The 21,056-nt window shown below is 61.5% G+C and overlaps 2 protein-coding genes across 26 annotated transcripts; one reads left to right on the plus strand and one right to left on the minus strand.

The window, feature by feature from the left end:
- The first annotated feature begins 3,157 nt into the window (after positions 1-3,157).
- SWSAP1 (SWIM-type zinc finger 7 associated protein 1) lies at positions 3,158-12,463 on the plus strand. Of its 20 annotated transcripts, none has more exons than XM_071421142.1 (3): positions 3,158-3,675; positions 3,717-4,610; positions 5,757-12,463. In XM_071421142.1, exons 2-3 carry the CDS (start codon positions 4,368-4,370, stop codon positions 6,336-6,338), a joined length of 825 nt encoding a protein of 274 aa, XP_071277243.1. In that variant the 5' UTR covers positions 3,158-3,675; positions 3,717-4,367; the 3' UTR covers positions 6,339-12,463. The 20 variants fall into 20 exon arrangements, 4 of the variants coding, with proteins under 4 accessions (XP_071277243.1, XP_071277246.1, XP_071277245.1 ...); XM_071421145.1 differs by having other exon boundaries at positions 3,158-3,580; positions 3,728-4,610; XM_071421144.1 differs by having other exon boundaries at positions 3,158-3,548; positions 3,728-4,610.
- Positions 9,006-20,463, minus strand: EPOR (erythropoietin receptor). 6 transcript variants are annotated; one of them, XR_011678254.1, is made up of 10 exons: positions 20,090-20,443; positions 17,634-17,764; positions 17,345-17,392; positions 17,211-17,258; positions 16,298-16,846; positions 14,126-14,279; positions 13,048-13,135; positions 12,122-12,209; positions 9,344-10,223; positions 9,006-9,278 (listed from the first exon to the last, which is right to left on the minus strand). XR_011678254.1 is itself a non-coding variant. In XM_071421135.1 (9 exons), the coding sequence occupies exons 1-9, from the start codon at positions 20,223-20,225 to the stop codon at positions 9,858-9,860; spliced, it is 1,608 nt and encodes a 535-aa protein (XP_071277236.1). In that variant the 5' UTR covers positions 20,226-20,420; the 3' UTR covers positions 9,006-9,857. The 6 variants fall into 6 exon arrangements, 5 of the variants coding, with proteins under 5 accessions (XP_071277236.1, XP_071277238.1, XP_071277237.1 ...); XM_071421135.1 differs by having other exon boundaries at positions 9,006-10,223; positions 20,090-20,420; XM_071421139.1 differs by lacking the exons at positions 9,006-9,278; positions 9,344-10,223 and adding an exon at positions 10,364-10,586 and having other exon boundaries at positions 20,090-20,463.
- Between the last annotated feature and the right edge of the window lie 593 nt (positions 20,464-21,056).

Genomic DNA, 21,056 nt, shown 5'->3' on the forward strand with positions numbered 1-21,056 from the left:
TTTTGGGGGATCCTGGCGAATTTTGGGGAGATTTTTGGAGATTTTGCGGGGATTTTGGTAAATCTGGGGGGGGGTTTGGAGGATTTTTGGGGAGATTTGGGGGGATTTGGGGGTGGATTTGGGGGGGATTTTGGGGGATTTTTGGGGGGGGGATTTTGGGGATTTTTTGGCGGATCTTGGTGAGATTTTGTGAGATTTTAGGGGATTTTCCAGGGGGATTTTGGGGGATTTTGGTGAATTTTGGGGGCTGTCCGAGGTGCTGAAAGGGGCGGGGCCACCACTGCCGCGACCCCGCCCCCAATTCCCGGACCCTCCCCAAATCCTGGAGCCCCCCCCAAAATCCTCGAAGCCCCCAATTCTGGGACCCCCCCTCAATTCTGGGGATCCCCCCCCCTCTTTCCCAAATCCTGAGCACCCCCAAAATCTTCAAACCTCCCCCAATTTTGGGACCCCTACCCCAAATCCTGAGCACCCCCAATTCTGGGACCCCTACCCCAAATGCCCCCCAGACCCCCAAATCTCCCCCAGACCCCAAATCTCCCCCAGACCCCCCAAATCCCCTGAACCCCTGAACCCCCCCGACCCCTGGGACCCCCCCCCCCCCTCATTCCCGGGGTCTCCCCCATCCCCAGGACCCCCCCCCAATTCAGGGACCCCTACCCCAAATGCCCCCCAGACCTCCCAAATCTCCCCCAGACCCCAAATCCCCTGAACCCCTGAATCCCCTCAGACCCCTGGGACCCCCCCCCCCCCCAATTCTGGGACCCTTACCCCAAATCCTGAGCACCCCCAATTCTGGGACCCTTACCCCAAATCTTCCCCAGACCCCCCAAATCCCCCTGAATTCCCCTGGGACCCCTGAGACCCCCCCCGAGCCCCCCATCCCAGGACCCCCCCCCCCCCAATTCTGGGACCTCCCCCCTCCAAATCCTGAGCACCCCCAAATCTCCCCCAGACCCCAAATCTCCCCCAGACCCCCCCAAATCCCCCTGAACCCCTGAACCCCCCCAGACCCCTGGGACGCCCCCCGAGCCCCCCCATCCCCAGGACTCCCCATGCGCCCCCCCCGAATTCCTGGGGTCCCCCCATCCCCAGGACCCCCCCTCCCAGTTCTGGGACCCCCCCAAATCCTGAGCACCCCCAATTCTGGGACCCAGACCCCAAATCTCCCCCAGACCCCCAAATCCCCCTGGACCCCTGAATCCCCCCAGACCCCTGGGACTCCCCCCTCTTTCCCAAATCCTGAGTACCCCCAAAATTTTCAAAACCTCCCACAATTCTGGGACCCCTACCCCAAGTCCTGAGCACCCCTAATTCTGGGACCCTTACCCTAAATGTCCCCCAGACCCCCCAAATCTCCCCCAGACCCCTCAAATCCCCCTGAACCCCTGAACCCCCCCAGACCCCAGGACCCCCCCCCAAGACCCCCATCCCCAGGACCCCCCCCCCCCCCCAATTCTGGGACCTCCCCCCTCCAAATCCTGAGCACCCCCAATTCTGGGACCCCTACCCCAAATCTCCCCCAGACCCCCCAAATCTCCCCCAGACCCCCAAATCCCCCCAGACCCCCAGGACCCCCCCCGTGCCCCCCCATTCCCAGGACCCCCCCCCCCCATCTCCATCCCCTCCATTCCATCCCCGGGGTCCCCCCCCCTCCCTGAACCCCCCGACTCCTCCCATCCCCAGGACCCCCCCCGAGCCCCCCCAGGCCCCCCAATAATTCCCGGGGTCCCCCCCGTTTGGCCCCCCCGGCCCCGGGTATTCTCGGGCCGTAACACGGATCCCTCCGGCCGCGCTGTTATTGCTGGAGAATACGCGGAGCCGAGGGGACGCCCCGGCCCTCGGGACCCCCGGGACCCCCGGGACCCCCTCCCCAATAAAACAGGGACACACCCCACAAAAAACACAGGGACACCCCCTAAAAACCAGGGACCCCCTCCCCAAATAAACAGGGACACACATCCCTAAAAACAGGGACCCCCCTCCCCAAATAAACAGGGACACACATCCCTAAAAATCAGGGACCCCCTCCCCAAATAAACAGGGACACACGCCCCTAAAAACACAGGGAGCCCCTCCCCAAATAAACAGGGGCACACACCCCTAAAAAACCAGGGACACCCCCTAAAAACCAGGGACCCCCTCCCCAAATAAACAGGGGCACACACCCTAAAAAACCAGGGACACCCCAAAAAACAGGGACAGCCCCCTAAAAAACAGGGACAAAGCCCCCAAAAAACAGGGACATATCCCTAAAAAATAGGGACACACCCCTAAAAACACAGGGATATATCCCTAAAAAACAGGGACCCCCTCCCCAAATAAACAGGGACACACCCCCTAAAAATCAGGGACATAACCCTAAAAAACAGGGACACACCCCCCTAAAAACAGGGACACACCCCCAAAAAAACAGGGACACCCCCATCCCAAAAAATAGGGACACACCCCCAAAAAACAGGGACACACCCCCCCAAAAAAACAGGGACATATCCCTAAAAACAGGGACACCCCAAAAACAGGGACACACCCCACAAAAACAGGGACATATCACTAAAAAACAGGAACACCCCCCAAAAAACAGGGACACACACCCCCCAAAAAACAGGGACATATCCCTAAAAACAGGGACACCCCCCAAAAAACCAGGGACACACCCCAATAAAACAGGGACACCCCCCCCAAAGCAGGGATTCCCCATCCCGGGACCCCCCGGGAATCCCCTGGGGACACTCGGGGACACTCGGGAACGGCCCGAGGATCCCCCGGGGGACACCCGGGAACCACGGGGACCCCCCAAGGGACACCCAGGGACCCCCCCCGGGACTCCCCCATACCCAGAGACCCCCCCTCACCCACAGAACCCCCAGGACCCCCCCATACCCAGAGACCCCCCCCCAGAACCCCCCACACACCCAGGGACCCCCCCAAGGGACACCCAGAGACCCCCCCCGGGACCCCCCCCATACCCAAGGACCCCCCCAGGGACCCCCCTGGGGACACTCGAGGACACCCGGGAACCTTGGGGACCCCCTGAGACCCCTCCCCAAGGGACCCCCCCACCCCCAAAATGGACCCCCCCCCCATCCCGGGACCCCCTCCCCAACCAGGGACCCCCCTGGGGACACTCGGGGGCACCCAGAGACACCTACACCCCCCCCCCCCTTAGCCTCCCCAACCAGGAACCCCCTGAGACCCCAAAAAAGGACCCCAAAAATGCGGGGGGGACACCCCAAAAACCGATCCCAAAAACGGGGCGGGGACACCAAAAAAAGAGACCCCAAAAATGAGAGCAAGGAGCCCAAAAATGGACCCCAAAAATTGGCGGTGGGGCCCCAAAAATCGGGGGGGACTTTCAGGGACCCCCATAAGGGACACCCCCCCCCCAGGTACCCTGGGGACACTCGGGAGCCCCAGGAAGGGTCAGGAGAGCCTCAGGTGGCCCTTGGGGACCCTCGGTGACCCTTGGGGACACTGGGGTGGCTGGGGACACTTGTGTGACCCTCGTGTGACCTTTGGGGACCTTTGTGTGACTTGGGGACGCTCAGGTGGCCTTTGGGGGCGCTTAGGAGAGCTTCGTGTGGCCTTTGGGGACACTGGGGTGACCCTTGGGGACACTGATGTGACCCTCATGTGGCCTTTGGGGACACTCAGGTGGGCTTTGGGGGCCCTCGGGTGACCTTGGGGACACTGGGGTGGCCCTTGGGGACACTCAGGAGAGCCTCAGGTGGCCTTTGGGGACAGTGGGATGACCCTTGGGGACACTCGTGTGACTCTCGTGTGGCCTTTGGGGACCTTTGTGTGACTTGGGGATGCTCAGGTGGCCTTTGGGGACCCTTGTGTGACCCTTGGGGACCTTTGGTGACACGTGTGACCCTCCTCTGACCTTTGTGTGACCCTCCTGTGACCTTTGGGGACTGTTGGGGACCTCTGGGGACCTTTCTGGGACCCTCCTGTAACCTTTGGGGACCCTCCTGTGACCTTTGTGTGACACTTGGGGTCCCCGTGTCCCCCCGTATGACAACGGAGGATGGGCGTGTCCCCGCGATAGCCCCGCCCCTTTTTAACCAAAAAAGGGCGGAACCACGCATCTCATTAAGCGCGTGGCCACGCCCCCCGCCGGCTGTGGGCGGGAACGGCGCTGAGTCCAAGCCGCGCTCTGATTGGCTGAGCCGCCGCGGCGGGAATGGCGCTGAGGGGAGCTCTGCTCCGATTGGCCGAGACACTCGCGCCCACCGCTGTGGGCGGGACCACTTCTGAGGGTAGCGCTGACCTGATTGGCCGAGCCGCCGTAGGCCGCGCCGTGATTGGCTGAGCGCTGCCGGAGCGCGCGGCTGATTGGCTGCGCGGCGGCGGCCGCGCTGGGCATGGCGGCAGCGCTGGAGCGGGCGCTGGGCCCGGCGGCGCCGGGGCGAGGCTCGGAGGCGGCGCTGCCGCCGCTGCCGGTGCTGGTGCTGGGCCCGGCGGGCTCGGGCCGCACCTCGCTGCTGCTGCGGGCGGCGCTGGCGGGCGGCGCCGACGGGCCCCGAGCGCTGTTCCTGGCGCCCAGCGCCGTCCCGCGGCTCCCGGGAGGGCCCGGCGGGCCCGGCACCGACCCGAGGGCGCTGCAGGTGAGCGGGGACCGGGAACCGGGAACCGGCGGGGCTCGCTGAGGGGGAGGTAGGGATGGCCGGGAGAGGCGGGGCTTGCTGAGGGGAAGGCGGGATTCCCGGGAAGGGCGGGGCTTGCTGAGGGGCCGCGAGGGGGAGGCGGGGTTTGCTGAGGGGGTGGAGCTTGCCAGGAGAGGCGGGGCTTGCTCGCGAGAAGGAGGCGGGGTTTGCTAAGAGGGAGGCGTGGCTTGCCGGTGGGGGCGTGGCTTGCTGAGGGACCGCGAGTGGGGAGGCGGGATTTGATAAGGGGGCGTGGCTTGTTGAGAGGGCATGATGTGGAGGCGGGGCTAGAAGAGGGGGCGTGGCTTGTTATGGAGGCGTGACAGCGGTAATATGGGCGTGGCTTTGTGTTAATATAATCAAATATAGGTGTGGTCATGAGCAGAGGGCGTGGTCTGTACGGGGGCGTGGATGTGCGATCTTGTGGGCGGGGCTGTGCATGTGGGCGGGGTTTGGAGCCCGCCGTTCATGGTGGGGCTGTGAAGGGCTTTGGGGGTCGGTCCGCTCTGACTCTTGTTCCCTCTGTCCCCCTGTCCGTCTGTCCCTCTGTCCGTCTGTCCCCTGTCCTCTGTCTCCCTGTCACTCTGTCCCCATGTCACTCCGTCCCCATGTCCCTCTATCCCTCTGTCCTCCTGTCACTCTGTCCCCATGTTCCTCTGTCCGTCTGTCCCTCTGTCCCCTTTCCCCTGTCCCTCTGTCCCTGTCCCCCTGTACTCTTGTCCTACTGTCCCCCTGTCTCGCTGTCCCCCTGTCCCCATGTCCCTCTCTCTGTCTGTCCCTCTTTCCCCTGTCCCTCTGTCCCTCTGTCCCCCTATACCCTGTCCCCTCTCCCGTCCCCCTGTCCCCCTCTCCCCTGTCCCCCTGTCCCTCTGTCCCTCTGTCCCCCTCTCCCCTGTCCCCATCTCCCCTGTCCCTCTGTCCCTCTCTCTGTCTGTCCCTCTTTCCCCTGTCCCCTCTGTCCCCCTCTCCCTTGTCCCTCTGTCCCTCCCTGTCCCCTCTCCCCTGTCCCTCTCTCCCCCTGTCCCTCTGTCCCCCTGTCCCCCTCTCCCATGTCCCTCTGTCCCTCTGTCCCTCTGTCCCCTGTCCCCCTGTCCCCCTGGCGTCCAGCGCCTGCAGCTGCGCTACCCCCGCTCGCGGCTGTCGCTGTGTCGCGAGCTGCTGTCGTCGCTGTCGCCGTCCCCGCCGTCCCCTCCTCCGTCGCTGCTGCTGCTGGACGGCCTGGAGCGCTACCTGGCCCTGTCCCCAAGCGTCCCCTCCGCGTCCCCTCGCGTCCCCTCCCGCCTGGCCGCGCTGCTGCTGGAGCTGGCGCGGGTCCCCCCGCGCCGTCCCCGCGCTGTCCCCACGCAGGTGGTGGCAGCGCTGCGCCTGCCCCCGCCCGGCCCCCACGTCCTGGGGACGCTGCTCCGCTTCTTCCCCGCTCGGTGCCGCCTCAGCCCGGCCACAGCGCGCGGGGACACCGCGGACGGACGGCCCGGGCACGTGCGGGTGACGCTGCGCTGCCCCGGGAGCGCCACCCGCAGGTGGCGGCTGCGCCTCGGGGACAGCGACGGGGACGGACAGAGGGACAGCGATGGGGACAGTGAAGGGGACAGCGATGGGGACAGTGAAGGGGACAGTGAAGGGGACAGCGATGGGGACAGCGATGGGGACAGCGATGGGGACAGCGGCGGCGAGGAGGAGTGGATGTGACACGGCCACCCCCGGGAGGATACGGACCCGATGTCACCTCCTCAGTGACACAGACCCGATGTCACCCCTCCATTGGTGACATGGACCCCAGGAGTGACACGGACCCAATGTCACCCCCTCCATCGGTGATAAAAACTCGATGTCACCCCCTCCATCAGTGACAAAGACTCGATGTCACCACCCATTGGTGACATGGACCCTGGGAGTGACACGGACCCGATGTCACCCCTCCATTGGTGACAAGGACCCCATGGGTGACACAGACCCGATGTCACCCCCTCAGTGACAAAGACCTGATGTCACCTCCTCCATCAGTGACACGGACCCAATGTCACCTCCTCCACCGGTGACAAAGACTCGATTTCACCCCTCCATTGGTGACACGGACCCCAGGAATGACACGGACCCAATGTCACCCCCTCAGTGAGAAGGACCCGATGTCACCTCCTCCATCGGTGACAAAGACTCGATGTCACCTCCCTTTGGTGACATGGACCCTGGAGGTGACATGGACCCGATGTCACACCTCCATTGGTGACAAAGACTCCATGGGTGACACAGACCCGATGTCACCCCCTCAGTGACAAAGACTCAATGTCAGCCCCCATTGGTGACATGGACCCCATGGGTGACACGGACCCGATGTCACCTCCTCCATTGGTGACAAAGACTCGATGTCTCCTCCCTTTGGTGACATGGACCCCATGGGTGACAAAGACTCGATGTCTCCTCCCTTTGGTGACATGGACCCCATGGGTGACACAGACCCGATGTCACCCCCCCCAGTGACAAATACTCAGTGTCACCCCCCCACCAGTGACAGGGCCCCGATGTCCCCTCCCTGTCACCGGTGACAAGGACCTGACGGGTGGCATGGCCTCAGTGTCCCCTCCCTGTCACCAGTGGCAGGGAGGGGACAGGGAGGGGACACCGAGTCCCTGTCACTGGTGACACCCTGACGTCACCTCCCTGGCACTGGTGACAAGGACCTGACGGGTGGCACAGCCTCAGTGTCCCCTCCCTGTCCCTGTCCCCTGTCCCTGTCCCTGTCCCTGTCCCCTGCTGGGCCCTGGGGACACACGGGTGACATGGAGGTGACACAGGGGTGACACAGGGGTGACACAGTGGTCACACGGTGCCAGGTGTCCCCTTGTCCTGTCCCTGTCCCTGTCCCTGTCCCTGGTGACACTCTGGTGACACTCTGGTGACACTCTGGTGACACAGAGGTCACTCGGTGCCAGGTGTCCCCTGTCCCTGTCCCTGTCCCTGTCCCTGTCCCTGTCCCTGTCCCTGGTGACACTCTGGTGACACTCTGGGGACACTCTGGGGACACTCTGGTGACACAGAGGTCACTCGGTGCCAGGTGTCCCCACCCAGGCCCAGCTGGGGGTTCCTGATAAGCCTTATCAGCCCCTCCCCCACCCAGCCCAGCCCAGCCCCAGCCTGGGGCCACCCCTGCAGGGCCCCAATGTCCCCAAAATGTCCCCAGCTCCTGTCCCAGTGCTCCCAGTGTCCCCAAAGTGTCCCCAGGCTCCTGTCCCAGTGCTCCCAGAGTGCTCCCAGTGTCCCCAAAATGTCCCCAGAGCGTCCCCGGGCTCTGGTCCCAGTGCTCCCAGTGCTCCCAGTTACCCCCCAGTGTCCTCCCAATGTCCCCAAACTGTCCCCAAAATGTCCCCAGGTCCTGTCCCAGTGCTCCCAGTGCTCCCAGTTACCCCCCAGTGTCTCCAGTGTCCTCCCAATGTCCCCAAAGTGTCCCCAAAATGTCCCCAGGTCCTGTTCCAGTGCTCCCAGTGCTCCCAGTTACCCCCCAGTGTCTCCAGTGTCCTCCCAATGTCCCCAAAGTGTCCCCAAAATGTCCCCAGGTCCTGTCCCAGTGCTCCCAGTGTCCCCAGGCTCTGGTCCCAGTTCTCCCAGTGCTCCCAGTTACCCCCCAGTGTCCCCAGTGTCCTCCCAATGTCCCCAAAGTGTCCCCAAAATGTCCCCAGGCTCCTGTCCCAGTGCTCCCAGTGTCCCCAAAGTGTCCCCAGAGTGTTCCCAGGCTCCTGTCCCAGTGTCCCCAGTGCTCCCAGTGCTCCCAGTTACCCCCCAGTGTCCCCAAAATGTCCCCAGCTCCTGTCCCAGTGCTCCCAGTTATGGCAAATGTCCCCAGAGTGTCCCCAGTGTCCTCCCAATGTCCCCAAAATGTCCCCAGAGTGTCCCCAGGCTCCTGTCCCAGTGTCGCCAGTGCTCCCAGTTATCTCCAATGTCCCCACAGTGTCCCCAGTGCCCCTGCAGTGCCCCCAAAATGTCCCCAAAATGTCCCCAGAGTGTCCCCAGGTCCTGTCCCAGTTTCCCCAGTGCTCCCAGTGTCCCCAATGTCCCCACAGTGTCCCCAGTGCCCCCCCAGTGTCCCCAAAATGTCCCCAGGGTCCTGTCCCAGTGCTCCCAGTTACTCTCCAGTGTCCCCAGTGTCCTCCCAATGTCCCCAAAGCGTCCCCAAAATGTCCCCAGAGTGTCCCCAGTTCCTGTCCCAGTGCTCCCAGTGCTCCCAGTTACCCCCCAGTGTGTCCCCAGTCCCTCCCAGTGTCCCCCCAGTCCCTCCCAGTCCCCCCCAGTTCCCTCCCAGTCCCTCCCAGTCCCTCCCAGTTTAACCCAAACCCCTCCCAGTCCCCCCCAGTTTGGCCGTGCTGGGTCCCAGGGTCACCTTTATTGTACAAAATCATTAAAAAGCCCCAAACCAGCCCCAATTCCGCGTCCCCTCTGCCGTGACGTCACCGCCCCGCGCGTGACGTCATCGTGTCAACGCGTCCCCGTGTGATGATGTCATCGTGCTGTGTGACATCATCGTGTCACGTGTCCCCCCGTGATGACATCGCTGCGCCCCCGTGTGACGTCACAGTGTCACGTGGTCCCTCTGTGATGACGTCACCGTGTCACGCGTCCCCTTTGTGGTGATGTCATCTGTCCTGTCCATGTGATGTCACCGCAACGCCATGACGTCATCTGCCCCCTCAGTGTGACGTCACCACGACGCGTCCCTTTTCCCGTGATGTCACCGTGACGTGTCCGCTCCGTGATGACGTCATAGTTCCCATGTGTGATGTCACTGTGAGGTCACTGGCTCTGTGTGACGTCATACTTCGAACAAAACCCCTCCATCGCGACGTCATCCGTCCCTTCCGTGTGACGTCACAGCAACGCGTCCACCTCCTTGATGACGTCACCGTTCCTGGATGTGACGTCACTGCAGCGCGTCCCCTCCGCGATGACGTCACCGTTCTCCTGCGTGACGTCACCGTGTTTGCACCCCCTCCGTCGTGATGTCATCTGTCCCTTCCGTGTGACGTCACCGAGCCGCCTCCCCCTCCGCGATGACGTCACCGTGCCCGCCTGTGACGTCACCCCCCGATTCCCTTGCTCGATGACGTCACTCATCCTTTCCGCGTGACGTCATCCCACACGCCGTGGCGTCACCGCCGCCTCACGTCCCCTCCGTGATGACGTCACCGTTTCCCGTCGCCGTGACGTCACCCGCCCTCCTCAGGAGCAGATGACGTAATGCGGGGCGTGCCCCGCCCACTTCGTCTCCGCCCCTTTGGTGGGCGGGGCCAGGTTGGCGTAGGGGGCGTGTCCGGGCTGGCGGGGGGAGGGGCAGAGCAGGGCGGAGCCGGGGTCGAACAGGGTGTACTCGAAACTGGGCGAGGGGGAGGGGCCTCCGGGGGGGGCGGGGCCTTGGGGAGGGCTCTCGGGGAGGGGGAGGGGCGGCTCCGGAGAAGGGGGCGGGGCCGCCGCAGCCCCTCCCCCCCCCACCCCCACCTCCTCCACCGCGTCCTCGAGCTCCGGAGGGGGAGGGGAGGGGGGGGCGGGGGGGGCGCAGGGAGAGCCCGGGCCCTGGCACAGCCACAGCTGGGGAGGGGGAAAATGGGTTAGAGACCCCCGAAATGGACCCCAAAATCACCCAAAATATACTGAAAATATCCCTAAAATAGCCACAAAAATATCCCCAAAATATCCCCAAAATCCCAGGGAGAGCCCGGGCCCTGGCACAGCCACAGCTGGGGAGGGGGAAAATGGGTTAGAGACCCCCGAAACGGACCCCAAAATCACCCAAAATGTCCCAAAATATACTGAAAATATTCCCTAAATATACTGAAAATATCCCCTAAATATCCCCCAAATATCCTGTTAAATATCCCCAAAATGTCCCCAAAATATCCATAAATATCCCCCAAAATCCCAGGGAGAGCCCGGGCCCTGGCACAGCCACAGCTGGGGAGGGGGAAAATGGGTTAGAGACCCCCAAAATGGACCCTAAAATCACCCAAAATGTCCCCAAAATACACCCAAAATACACCCAAAATATCCCCTAAATATCCTCTAAAATATCCCCTATATATACCCAAAATATCCCCGAAATATCCTGAAAATATCCCTGAAATATTCCTCAAAATATTCCCTAAATGTCCCCTAAATATCCCAAAAATATCCCCTAAAATATCCCCTAAATATACCCCAAATATCCTGTAAAATATCCCCAAAATATCCCCCAAATGTCCCCTAAATATACCCCAAATATCCCTAATATATCCTGTAAAATACCCCCAAAATATCCCCCAAAATATCCCCAAAATATACCTAAAATATCCCTGAAATATACTGAAAATATCCCTAAAATATTCCCCAAAATATCCCCTAAAATATCCTAAAAATATCCCCTAAATATACCCCAAATATCCTGTAAAATATCCCCTAAATGTCCCCAAAATATCCCCTAAATTCCCCCTAAAATATCCCAAAAATATCCCTAAAATATTCCCCAAAATATCCCCTAAAATATCCTAAAAATATCCCCTAAATATACCCCAAATATCCTGTAAAATATCCCCAAAATATCCACAAAAGATCCCCTAAAATATCCCAAAAATATCCCCTTAAACATCCCCCAAATACACCTAAAAATTTCCCCAAAAACCCCAAATCCCCCCCAAAACCCCAAATCCCAAAAACCCCAAACCCCAACAACCCCAAACCCCAAAACCCCAGTCCCTAAAACCCCAATCCCCAAAATCCCAAACCTAAAAAAACCTCAACCCCCCAAAACCCCACAAAAACCCCACAAACCCCCCAAAAAACCAAAAGACCCCAAAACCCTAAAATACCAAAACTCTAAAAACCCCCAAAACCCCAAACCTCAAACACCAAAAACCCAAAACCCCAACCCCCCCCAAAAAAAACCCCAAAAAACCCCAAACCCAAAATCCCCCAAAAAATCCTAAAAACCCCCAAGTACCCCAAAACCTCAACCCCCCAAACCCCAAAAACCGCAACCCCCAAAATACCCAAAAACCCCAAACCCCAAAACCCCAGTCCCTAAAAACCCCAATCCCCAAAATCCCAAACCCCAAAAACCCCAAACCCCAAAACCCCTCAACCCCCAAGAACCCCCCAACCCCAAATTCCCAAACCCCAAAAACCCCCAAAACCCCACCAAAATACCACAAACCCCCCCAAAAAACCCCAAAACCCTAAAATCCCAAAACTCTAAAAACCCCAAACCCCAAACACCAAAAACCCAACCCCCCCAAAAAAAACCCCAAAAACCCCAAACCCAAAATCCCCCAAAAAATCCTAAAAACCCCCAAGTACCCCCAAAACCTCAACCCCCCAAACCCCAAAAACTGCAAACCCCAAAACACCAAATCCAAAACCCCCAAATCCCCACCCCCTCCCACAAAGACCCCAAAACCCCAAAACCCCAAAAAACCCCAAAAACCCCAAAAAACCCCCAAAACCCCAAAGCTCACCTGGAAGTTGCCGCCGTAGTTGCTGAAGAGCCCCTCGAACTCGCGCTCGGGGCCCGGCACCGGCGGCCACAGCTTGGCCCGGAGCGTCCTGGGGGCACCCCAAAACCCCATAGGGCACCCCAAAACACGATAGGGCACCCCCAGACCCCATAGAGACCCCACAGAACCCATAGAGACCCCAAAAACACCCAGAGACCCCAAATCCCCCGTGCTCCCATCCACAGCTGGGCCCGGAGTGTCCTGGGGGGACCCCAAAACCCCAGAGGGCACCCCAAAACCCCATAGGGCACCCCCAGACCCCATAGGGAACCCCCAGACCCCATAGGGACCCCATAGAGACCCCACAGAACCCATAGAGACCCCAAAATCCTACAGAGACCCCAAATCCCCCCAGTACCGGCAGTGTCCCAGTCCCTCCCAGTTCCCTCCCAGTCCCTCCCAGTATCCCCAGTCCCTCCCAGTCCCCCCAGTACCGGTGGTGTCCCAGCAGTCCCAGTGCTCCCAGTCCCATCCCAGTCCCCCCCAGTCCCCCCCAGTCCCCCCCAGTCCATCCCAGTCCATCCCAGTCCCATCCCAGTCCCCCCCAGTCCCCCCCAGTCCATCCCAGTCCCTCCCAGTCCATCCCAGTCCCCCCCAGTCCCCCCCAGTCCCCCCCAGTCCATCCCAGTCCATCCCAGTCCCCCCCAGTCCCCCCCAGTCCCCCCCAGTCCATCCCAGTCCCCCCCAGTCCCCCCCAGTCCCCCCCAGTCCCTCCCAGTATCCCCAGTCCATCCCAGTCCCTCCCAGTCCATCCCAGTCCCCCCCAGTCCCCCCCAGTCCCCCCCAGTCCCTCCCAGTATCCCAGTCCCCCCCAGTCCCCCCCAGTCCCCCCCAGTCCCTCCCAGTCCCCCCCAGTCCCTCCCAGTCCCTCCCAGTCCCCCCAGTACCGGCGGTGTCCCAGCAGTCCCAGTGCTCCCAGTCCCAGCACCAGCAGCACCAGCAGGCAGGAGAGCCCCAAGGTCACCGCGTCCAGCTCTGGGGACACCGGGGGACACGGGGGGGACACGGGGGGGACACGGGGGGGACATCGGCTCAGGGACACCCCCAGTGCCCCCAGTGCCACCCAGTGCCTCCCAGTCTGTCCCAGTTCCTCCCAGTCCCTCCCAGTCCCTCCCAGTTCATCACAGTCCATCCCAGTCCCTCCCAGTCCCCTCCCGTTGCCCCTGTGTGTCCCCAAGTCCCCTCCATGTCCCTGTGTCCCCTGCGTGTCCCCTGCGTGTCCTCCCTGTCCTCTCAGTGTCCCCAGAGATCCCCCAAATTCCCTCAGTGTCCCCCTGGGTGTCCCCTCCCTGTCCCCTCATTATCCCCTCATTGTCCCCTCCCTGTCCCCTCAATGTCCCCTCACTGTCCCCCCATTGTCCCCTCAATGTCCCCTCACTGTCCCCCCATTGTCCCCTCAATGTCCCTCATTGTCCCCTCCCTGTCCCCCCAATGTCCCCTCATTGTCCCCTCCCTGTCCCCTCACTGTCCCCTCATTGTCCCCTCATTGTCCCTCATTGTCCCCTCCCTGTCCCCCCAATGTCCCCTCAGTGTCCTCTCATTATCCCTCCCTGTCCCCTCACTGTCCCCCGGGTGTCCCCTCCCTGTCTCCTCAGTGTCTCCCCATTGTCCCTCATTGTCCCCTCAGTGTCCCCTCAATGTCCCCTCAATGTCCCCTCACTGTCCCTCATTGTCCCCCCGGTGTCCCCTCAATCTCCCCTCACAATTCCCCCCTCACTGTCCCCCAGTGTCCCCTCATTGTCCCCTCCCTGTCCCCTCATTGTCCCCTCCCTGTCCCCTCCCCATCCCCTCCCTGTCCCCTCATTGTCCCCTCAATGTCCCTCATTGTCCCCTCACTGTCCCCACAATGTCCCCTCACTGTCCCTTCATTGTCCCCCGGTGTCCCCTCCCTGTCCCCTCCCTATCCCCTCATTGTCCCCTCCCCGTCCCCTCCCCGTCCCCTCCCTGTCCCCCGTTGTCCCTCACCGGGGGGGGTGGTGGCGCTGGCGGGGGGGGACCAGGGGCTCCAGAAGCCGCCGTAGCTGAGCCCATCGGGGCGGGCGCGGGCCCGGACGGAGTAGGGGGTGCTGGCCCTGAGCCCCCCGACCCCCTGCTCGCGCCGCCCTGCCGGGACCCCCACCTGGGGACAGGGATAGGGGGTCAGGGACCCCAAAAACACCAAAAATAACCCCGAAAACCCCAAAAACCGACCCCAAAATCTCCAGAAAGGGACTCCAAAAACCGACCCCAAAAACCCCAAAAAACCCCAAGAAAGGGACCCCAAATCTCCCCCAAATGACCCCAAAACCCACCCAAGGGACCCAAATCGCCCCCCAGGGACCCCAGAGCCCCCCAAATCGCCCAAGGGCTCCCCTAAATCCTCCTCAAGGGACCCCAAATGATCCCAAAACCGCCCCCAGGGACCCCAAATGATCCCAAATCTCCCCCAAATGACCCCAAAACCCCACCCAAGGGACCCCAAACCTTCCTCAGGGGACCCCAAATCTCCCCCAAATGACCCCAAACCCCCTCAGGGCCTACCTAAATCTCCCTCAAGGGACCCCACATGATCCCAAATCTTCCCCAAACCCCCCCAAATCTCCCCCTGGAGCCCCCCCAGTCCCCCCCAGGGCCCCCCTAAATCCCCCTCAGGGGACCCCAAATCTCCCCCAAATGACCCCAAACCCCACCCAAGGGACCCAAACCTCCCTCAGGGGACCCCAAATCTCCCCCAAATGACCCCAAATCTCCCCCAAGGGACCCCAAATCTCCCCCAAATCTCCCCCAAATGACCCCAAACCACACCCCAGGGACCCCAAATGACCCCAAACCCCCCAGGGTTTCCCTAAATCCCCCTCAAGGGACCCCAAATCTCCCCAAATGACCCTAAACCCCCCCAAATCTCCCCCAGGGCTCCCCTAAATTCCCCTCAAGGGACCCCAAATCTCCTACAAATGACCCCAAACCCCACCCCAGGGACCCCAAACCTCCCTCAGGGACCCCAAACCCCCCAAATCGCCCCCAGACCCTCCCAGTCCCCCCCAATCCCCACAGGCCCCCCTAAATCCCCCCTCAAGGGACCCCAAATGACCCCAAATGACCCCAAACCCCACCAAGGGACCCCTAAACCTCCCTCAGGGTCCCCCTAAATCCCCTCAGGGACCCCAAACCCCACCCAAATGACCCCAAACCACACCCAAGGGACCCCAAATCTCCCCCAAATGACCCCGAATCTCCCCCAAATGACCCCGAATCTCCCCCAAATGACCCCAAACCACACCCCAGGACCCCAAATGACCCCAAAATCTCCCCCAACGACCCCAATCCCCCGAATCGCCCCCATTGCCCCCATTCCCGCTCACCGTTTTCGGGGGTCCCCCCGGGGGGCTCAGCGCCAGCTCGAACACGAGGCTGGAGTGCAGGTAGGGCCCGGGGGGGGGCGCCCAGCGCACGCACAGCTCCCCCCGCGCCCCCCCCGCCGACACCGACACGTTCTGGGGGGGCCCCGGCAGCACTGGGGGGGGGGCAGAGGGTCAGGGGGGGCACCCCAAAAAATCCCAGAGCGATAGGAGCCCCCAAAACCCAAAAAATCCTGAATTTACCCCAAAATTTACCCCAAAAATCACCCCCCAACTGACACCGACACGTTCTGGGGGGGCCCCGGCAGCACTGGGGGGGGGCAGAGGGTCAGGGGGGGCACCCCAAAAAAATCCCAGAGCGATAGGAGCCCCCAAACCCCAAAAATCACCCCAAAAATCCACCCAAATTCACCCCAAAAATCACCAAATTCACCCCAAATCCCTCCCCCAACCTCCCCAAATCCCCTGAAAATCCCCCCCAAATCTCCCCAAATTGCCCCAAAATCCCCCCCAAAGCCTCCCAAAATCCCCTGAAAATCCCCCCCCAAATTGCCCCCAAAATCCCCCCAAAATCCCCCCCAAACCCCCCTCAAACCTCCCAAAATCCCTGAAAATCTCCCCCAAATCTCCCCCAAATCTCCCCCAAATCCCCTGAAAATCCCCCCCCAAATTGCCCCCAAAATCCCCCCAAAATCCCCCCAAACCCCCCTCAAACCTCCCAAAATCCCCTGAAAATCTCCCCCAAATCTCCCCCAAATCTCCCCCAAATCCCCCCCCAAATCCCCAAAATCCCCCGTACCCAGCTGGTCGATGAAGATGGTTCGCTGGAACAGGGGGGTCTCGGGGGGGGTCTCAGAGGTTTTGGGGGGTCCCTGGGTGGTCCGATGGTCTTGGGGGGTTCCTCGCTGGTTTTGGGGGGTTTCTCTGGGGGTCCCTGGGTGGTTTTGGGGGTGGTCCCTGGGGGTCCCTGGGTGGTTTTGGGGGGTTCCTCTGGGGGTCTCTCAGCAGTTTCGGGGGTGGTTCCCGGGGGTCTCTCAGTGGTCCCTGGGGGTCTCTCCGGGGGTCCCCTGGGTGGTCCCCAGGGGTTTCTCTGGGGGTCCCTTGCTGGTTTTGGGGGGGGTCCCTGGGGGTCTCTCCGGGGGTCCCTGGGTGGTCCCTGGGGGTCTCTCCGGGGGTCCCCGTGCGGTTCCGGGGGGGGTCCCGCAGCAGGCGCAGCTCCAGGGGCACGAAGGTGACGGTGGCGGCCGCGGGCAGCGAGCACCAGAAACGGGAACGGGGCCCCCCCGGCGATGGGGACAGCGGGGACAGCGCGGTGGCACTGAGGGGACACGGCTGCCACGGGTCCTGCCTGGGGACAAAGGGCAAAGGTCAGCATGGGGTCAGTGAGGGGTCAGTCAGGGTCAGGCACTGAGGGGACACGGCTGCCACGGGTCCTGCCTGTGAGGGGACAAAGGGTAAAGGGCAAAGGTCAGGGGTCAGCACACCGGGGACAGCGCGGTGGCACTGAGGGGACACGGCTGCCATGGGTCCGGCCTGTGAGAAGGCAAAGGTCAGGGGTCAGCATGGGGTCAGTCAGGGTCACTCAGGGGGTCACTCAAGTGGTCACTCAGGGTTAGTCAGGGGTCACTCAGGGTCACCCAGGGTCACTGAGGGGTCACTGAGGGGTCACTGAGGTGTCACTGAGGGGTCAGAGGTCACTCAGGGTCACTCACTCCAGCCGATATTCCAGTCTGTATCTCCATGGCTCTGCAGGGCCGGGGCTGTCCCAGAAGCAGGGACAGGGACAGGGGGTCAGGGGTCACTGAGGGGTCACTGAGGGGTCACTGAGGGGTCAGAGGTCACTCACTCCAGCCGATATTCCAGCCTGTATCTCCACGGCTCTGGAGGCCCGGGGCTGTCCCAGAAGCAGGGACGGGAACAGGGGGTCAGGGGTCAGTCAGGGGTCACTGAGGGGTCACTGAGGGGTCAGAGGTCACTCACTCCAGCCGATATTCAGTCTGTATCTCCATGGCTCTGCAGGCCCGGGGCTGTCCCAGAAGCAGGGACAGGGGCGGGAGGGTCAGGGGTCACTCAGGGTCACTGAGGGGTCACTGAGGGGGTCACTGAGGGGTCAGAGGTCACTCAGGGTCACTCACTCCAGCCGATATTCCAGCCTGTATCTCCACGGCTCCGCAGGCCCGGGGCTGTCCCCAGAAGCAGCTCAGCTCCTGCAGCGTCCGCGTGAAGCAGTGGGGGGGGTGCGGGTCCGAGCGCTGCACGATGGACACTGCGGGGACACGGGGTCACACGGGGTCATACAGGGGTCACAGGGGGTCACACAGGGGTCACAGGGGTCACACGGGTCACCAGGGGTCACACGGGGTCACACAGGGGTCACAGGGGTCACACGGGGTCACACAGGGGTCACACAGGGGTCACACATGGGTCAGTCTGGAGTCATTCTGGGGTCACATGGGGGTCACAGGGGTCACACGGGGTCACACGGGGTCACACAGGGGTCACACAGGGGTCACACATGGGTCAGTCTGGAGTCATTCTGGGGTCACATGGGGGTCACATGGGGTCACACGGGGTCACACGGGGGTCACACAGGGGTCACACAGGGGTCAGTCTGGAGTCATTCTGGGGTCAGCCAGGGGTCACTCTGGGGTCACAGGGTCAGTCCGGGGTCACCCAGGGTCTCTCAGGGGTCAATCTGGGTCACACAGGGGTCAGTCTGGGGTCACACGGGGGTCACCCAGTGGTCACCAGGGGTCACCTGGGGATCACTCTGGGGTCAGCCAGGGGTCAGTCTGGGGTTACAGGGGTCAGCCCGGGGTCACTCAGGGGTCAATCTGGGGTCACACAGGGGTCACAGGGGTCACAGGGGGGTCACACACGGGTGTCTCACAGGGGTCACACAGGGGTCACTCTGGGGTCACCAGGGGTCAGTATGGGGTCACACGGGGGTCACAGGGGTCACACAGGGGTCTCTCAGGGGTCAGTCTAGGGTCAGCCAGGGGTCAGTCTGGGGTCACAGGGGTCAGGGGTCACCCAGGGGTCAGGTCTGGGGTCTCTCAGGGGTCACCAGGGGTCAGTCCGGGTCATCCGGGGGTCACCCATGGGTCCCTCTGGGGTCACTCTGGGGTCACAGGGGTCACCCAGGAATCAGTCTGGGATCACCCGGGGTCACCCAGGGGTCAGTCTGAGGTCACAGGGTCAGAGGTCACCCAGGGGTCAGTCAGGGGTCACTCAGGGGGTCACGAACACTGGGGACAGGGGGACACACGAGGAATTCCATCCCCCCCAAACTCCCCCAAAAACTCCCAAAAAATCTCCCAAAATCCCCCCCAAACCACCCCCAAAAACTCCCCCCAAAAACTCCCCTGAACCCCCCAAAATTCCCTCCTAAAATCCCCTCTCTCCACCACCCCAAAAACCCCCAAAATCTCCCAAAATTCCCCCCAAAATCCCCAAAACTCCTTAAACCTCCCAAACACCCCCGAAACTTCCAAGATTCCCCCCAAAATTCCCCCCAAAACCCCCAAAACTCCCCCCTAAACCCTTCCCAAACCCCTCCTGAGCGCCCCAAAACTCCCAAACCGCTTCAGAACTCCCCTAAACCCCTCCTGAACTTCCCAAATTCTCCAAAACCCCCCCAAATCCCCCCAAAATCTCCCCCAAAATCCCCCCCAAAATCTCCACCCCAAATCCCCCTGAAATTCCCCCAATCCCCCCAAAATCCCCCCCAAGATCTCCCCCAAAATGCCCCAAATCCCCCTCAAATCCCCCCAATCCCCAAAATTCCACCCAAAATTTCCCAGAATCCCCCAAGTCCCCCCCAAAATCCCCCTCAAATTCCCCCCAAACCCTCAAATTCCCCCAAAATCCCTGCCAAATTCCCCAAATCTTCCCCAAATTCCCCAAAATCCTCCCCAAAATCCCTCAAAAATCTCCCCAAAATCTCCCCAAAATGCCCCCCAAAATGCTCCAAATCCCCCAAAAATCCCCCCTAAAATCCCCCTCAAAATCTCCCCCAAATTCCCCCGAAATCCCCCCCAAAGTTTCCCCCAAATCCCCCCCAATCCCCAAAATTCCACCCAAAATTTCCCAATCCCCCCCAAATCCCCCCCAAAATCCCCCCTAAAATCCCCCAAATCCCCCCAAAAGTCCCCCAATTATCCCCAAAATCCCCCCGAAATCTCCCCCAAAATCCCCCCAAATCCCCCCCAAAATCCCCCAAATCCCCCCTAGCCCCCCCAGATCCCCCCCAAATCTCCCCGAAATTCCCCTCAAATTCCCCAAATCCCCCCCAAATCCCCTCAAATCCCCCAAATCCTCCCCAAAATCCCTCTCAAATTCCCCCCAAATCCCCCCAAAATCCCCCAAATTCACCCAAATCCCCCTCAAATCCCCCCTAAAATCCCCCCAACCTAACCCTAACCCCAAACCCCCCCAAATTCCCCCAAAATGCCCCCCAAACCCCCCCAAATCTACCCCAATCCCCCTCAAATGCCCCCCAAAATCCCCAAATTCCCCCCCAAATCCCCCATTTCCCCCCAATCCCCCCAAATCCCCCCATTTCCCCCCATTCCCCCCCTTTCCCCTTTACCTTCCTCCTCCTCCAGTTCCGGGGGGGTCTCGGAGCCCCCCGGGCCCCCCCTCGGGCCCCCCCGGATTTGGGGGAGCCCCCCCGGGATCGCCCCCAGGATCCCCCCCAGGAGCAGCAGCGCCCCCGGCCCCGCCATGGGGGATTCGGGGCCTTTTTGGGGCTTTTTTGGGGCTTTTTGGGGCTTTTTTTGGGGTTTGTTTTTTTTGGGGGGCCGGGCGGTTTTTGGGGGGGCCCCTCCCCTCCCCTCCCCCCCCCCTCCCAGGGCGGGGCTGGGCTGGGGGAGGGAGATAAGGGAGGGGGAGGGGCGAGATAAGGAGGGAGGGGATTTGGGAACTCCCCAAAAAAATAAAAACCTCCAGGATCACCCCAAAAAAAACCCCACAACAACTCCGGGATCCCCTAAAAATCCCCCCAAAAAATACCCGGGACACCCCAAAAACTCCTCTAGGACCCCCCCAAAAAAACAACTCCGGGATCCCCCAAAAATCCCCCCGGGATCTCCCAAAAATCCCTCCAGGACCCCCCAAAAATTCTCACGGGACCCCAAAAAACTCCCCAGGGACCCCCCCTAAAAAACAACTCAGGGATCCCCCAAAAACTCACCCGGGATCCCCCCAAAAACTCATCCGGGACCCCCCAAAAAACCCCCAGGGACCCCCCAAAAATCCCCCCAAAAAAATACCCGGGACACCCCAAAAACTCCTCCAGGACCCCCCAAAAAACAACTCTGGGATCCCCTAAAAATCCCCTCCAGGACCCCCCAAAAATTCTCACGGGACCCCAAAAAAACTCCCCAGGGACCCCCCCCCTAAAAAACCCGACCGGGAACCCCAAAAAAACCCCAGAACCCCAAAAATCCCCCCGGGACCCCCCAAAAATTCCCCCCCGGGAATTCCAAAAAAACCCTGGGACCCCCCCAAAAATCCTTCCGGGACCCCCCCAAAAAGTGCCCCAGGGACCCCCAAAT

Source organism: Agelaius tricolor, unplaced genomic scaffold (genome assembly GCF_023055355.1).
Source record: "Agelaius tricolor isolate 1412-34295 unplaced genomic scaffold, bAgeTri1.0.p SCAF_190, whole genome shotgun sequence".
In the NCBI taxonomy this organism is placed as follows: Eukaryota; Metazoa; Chordata; class Aves; order Passeriformes; family Icteridae; genus Agelaius; species Agelaius tricolor.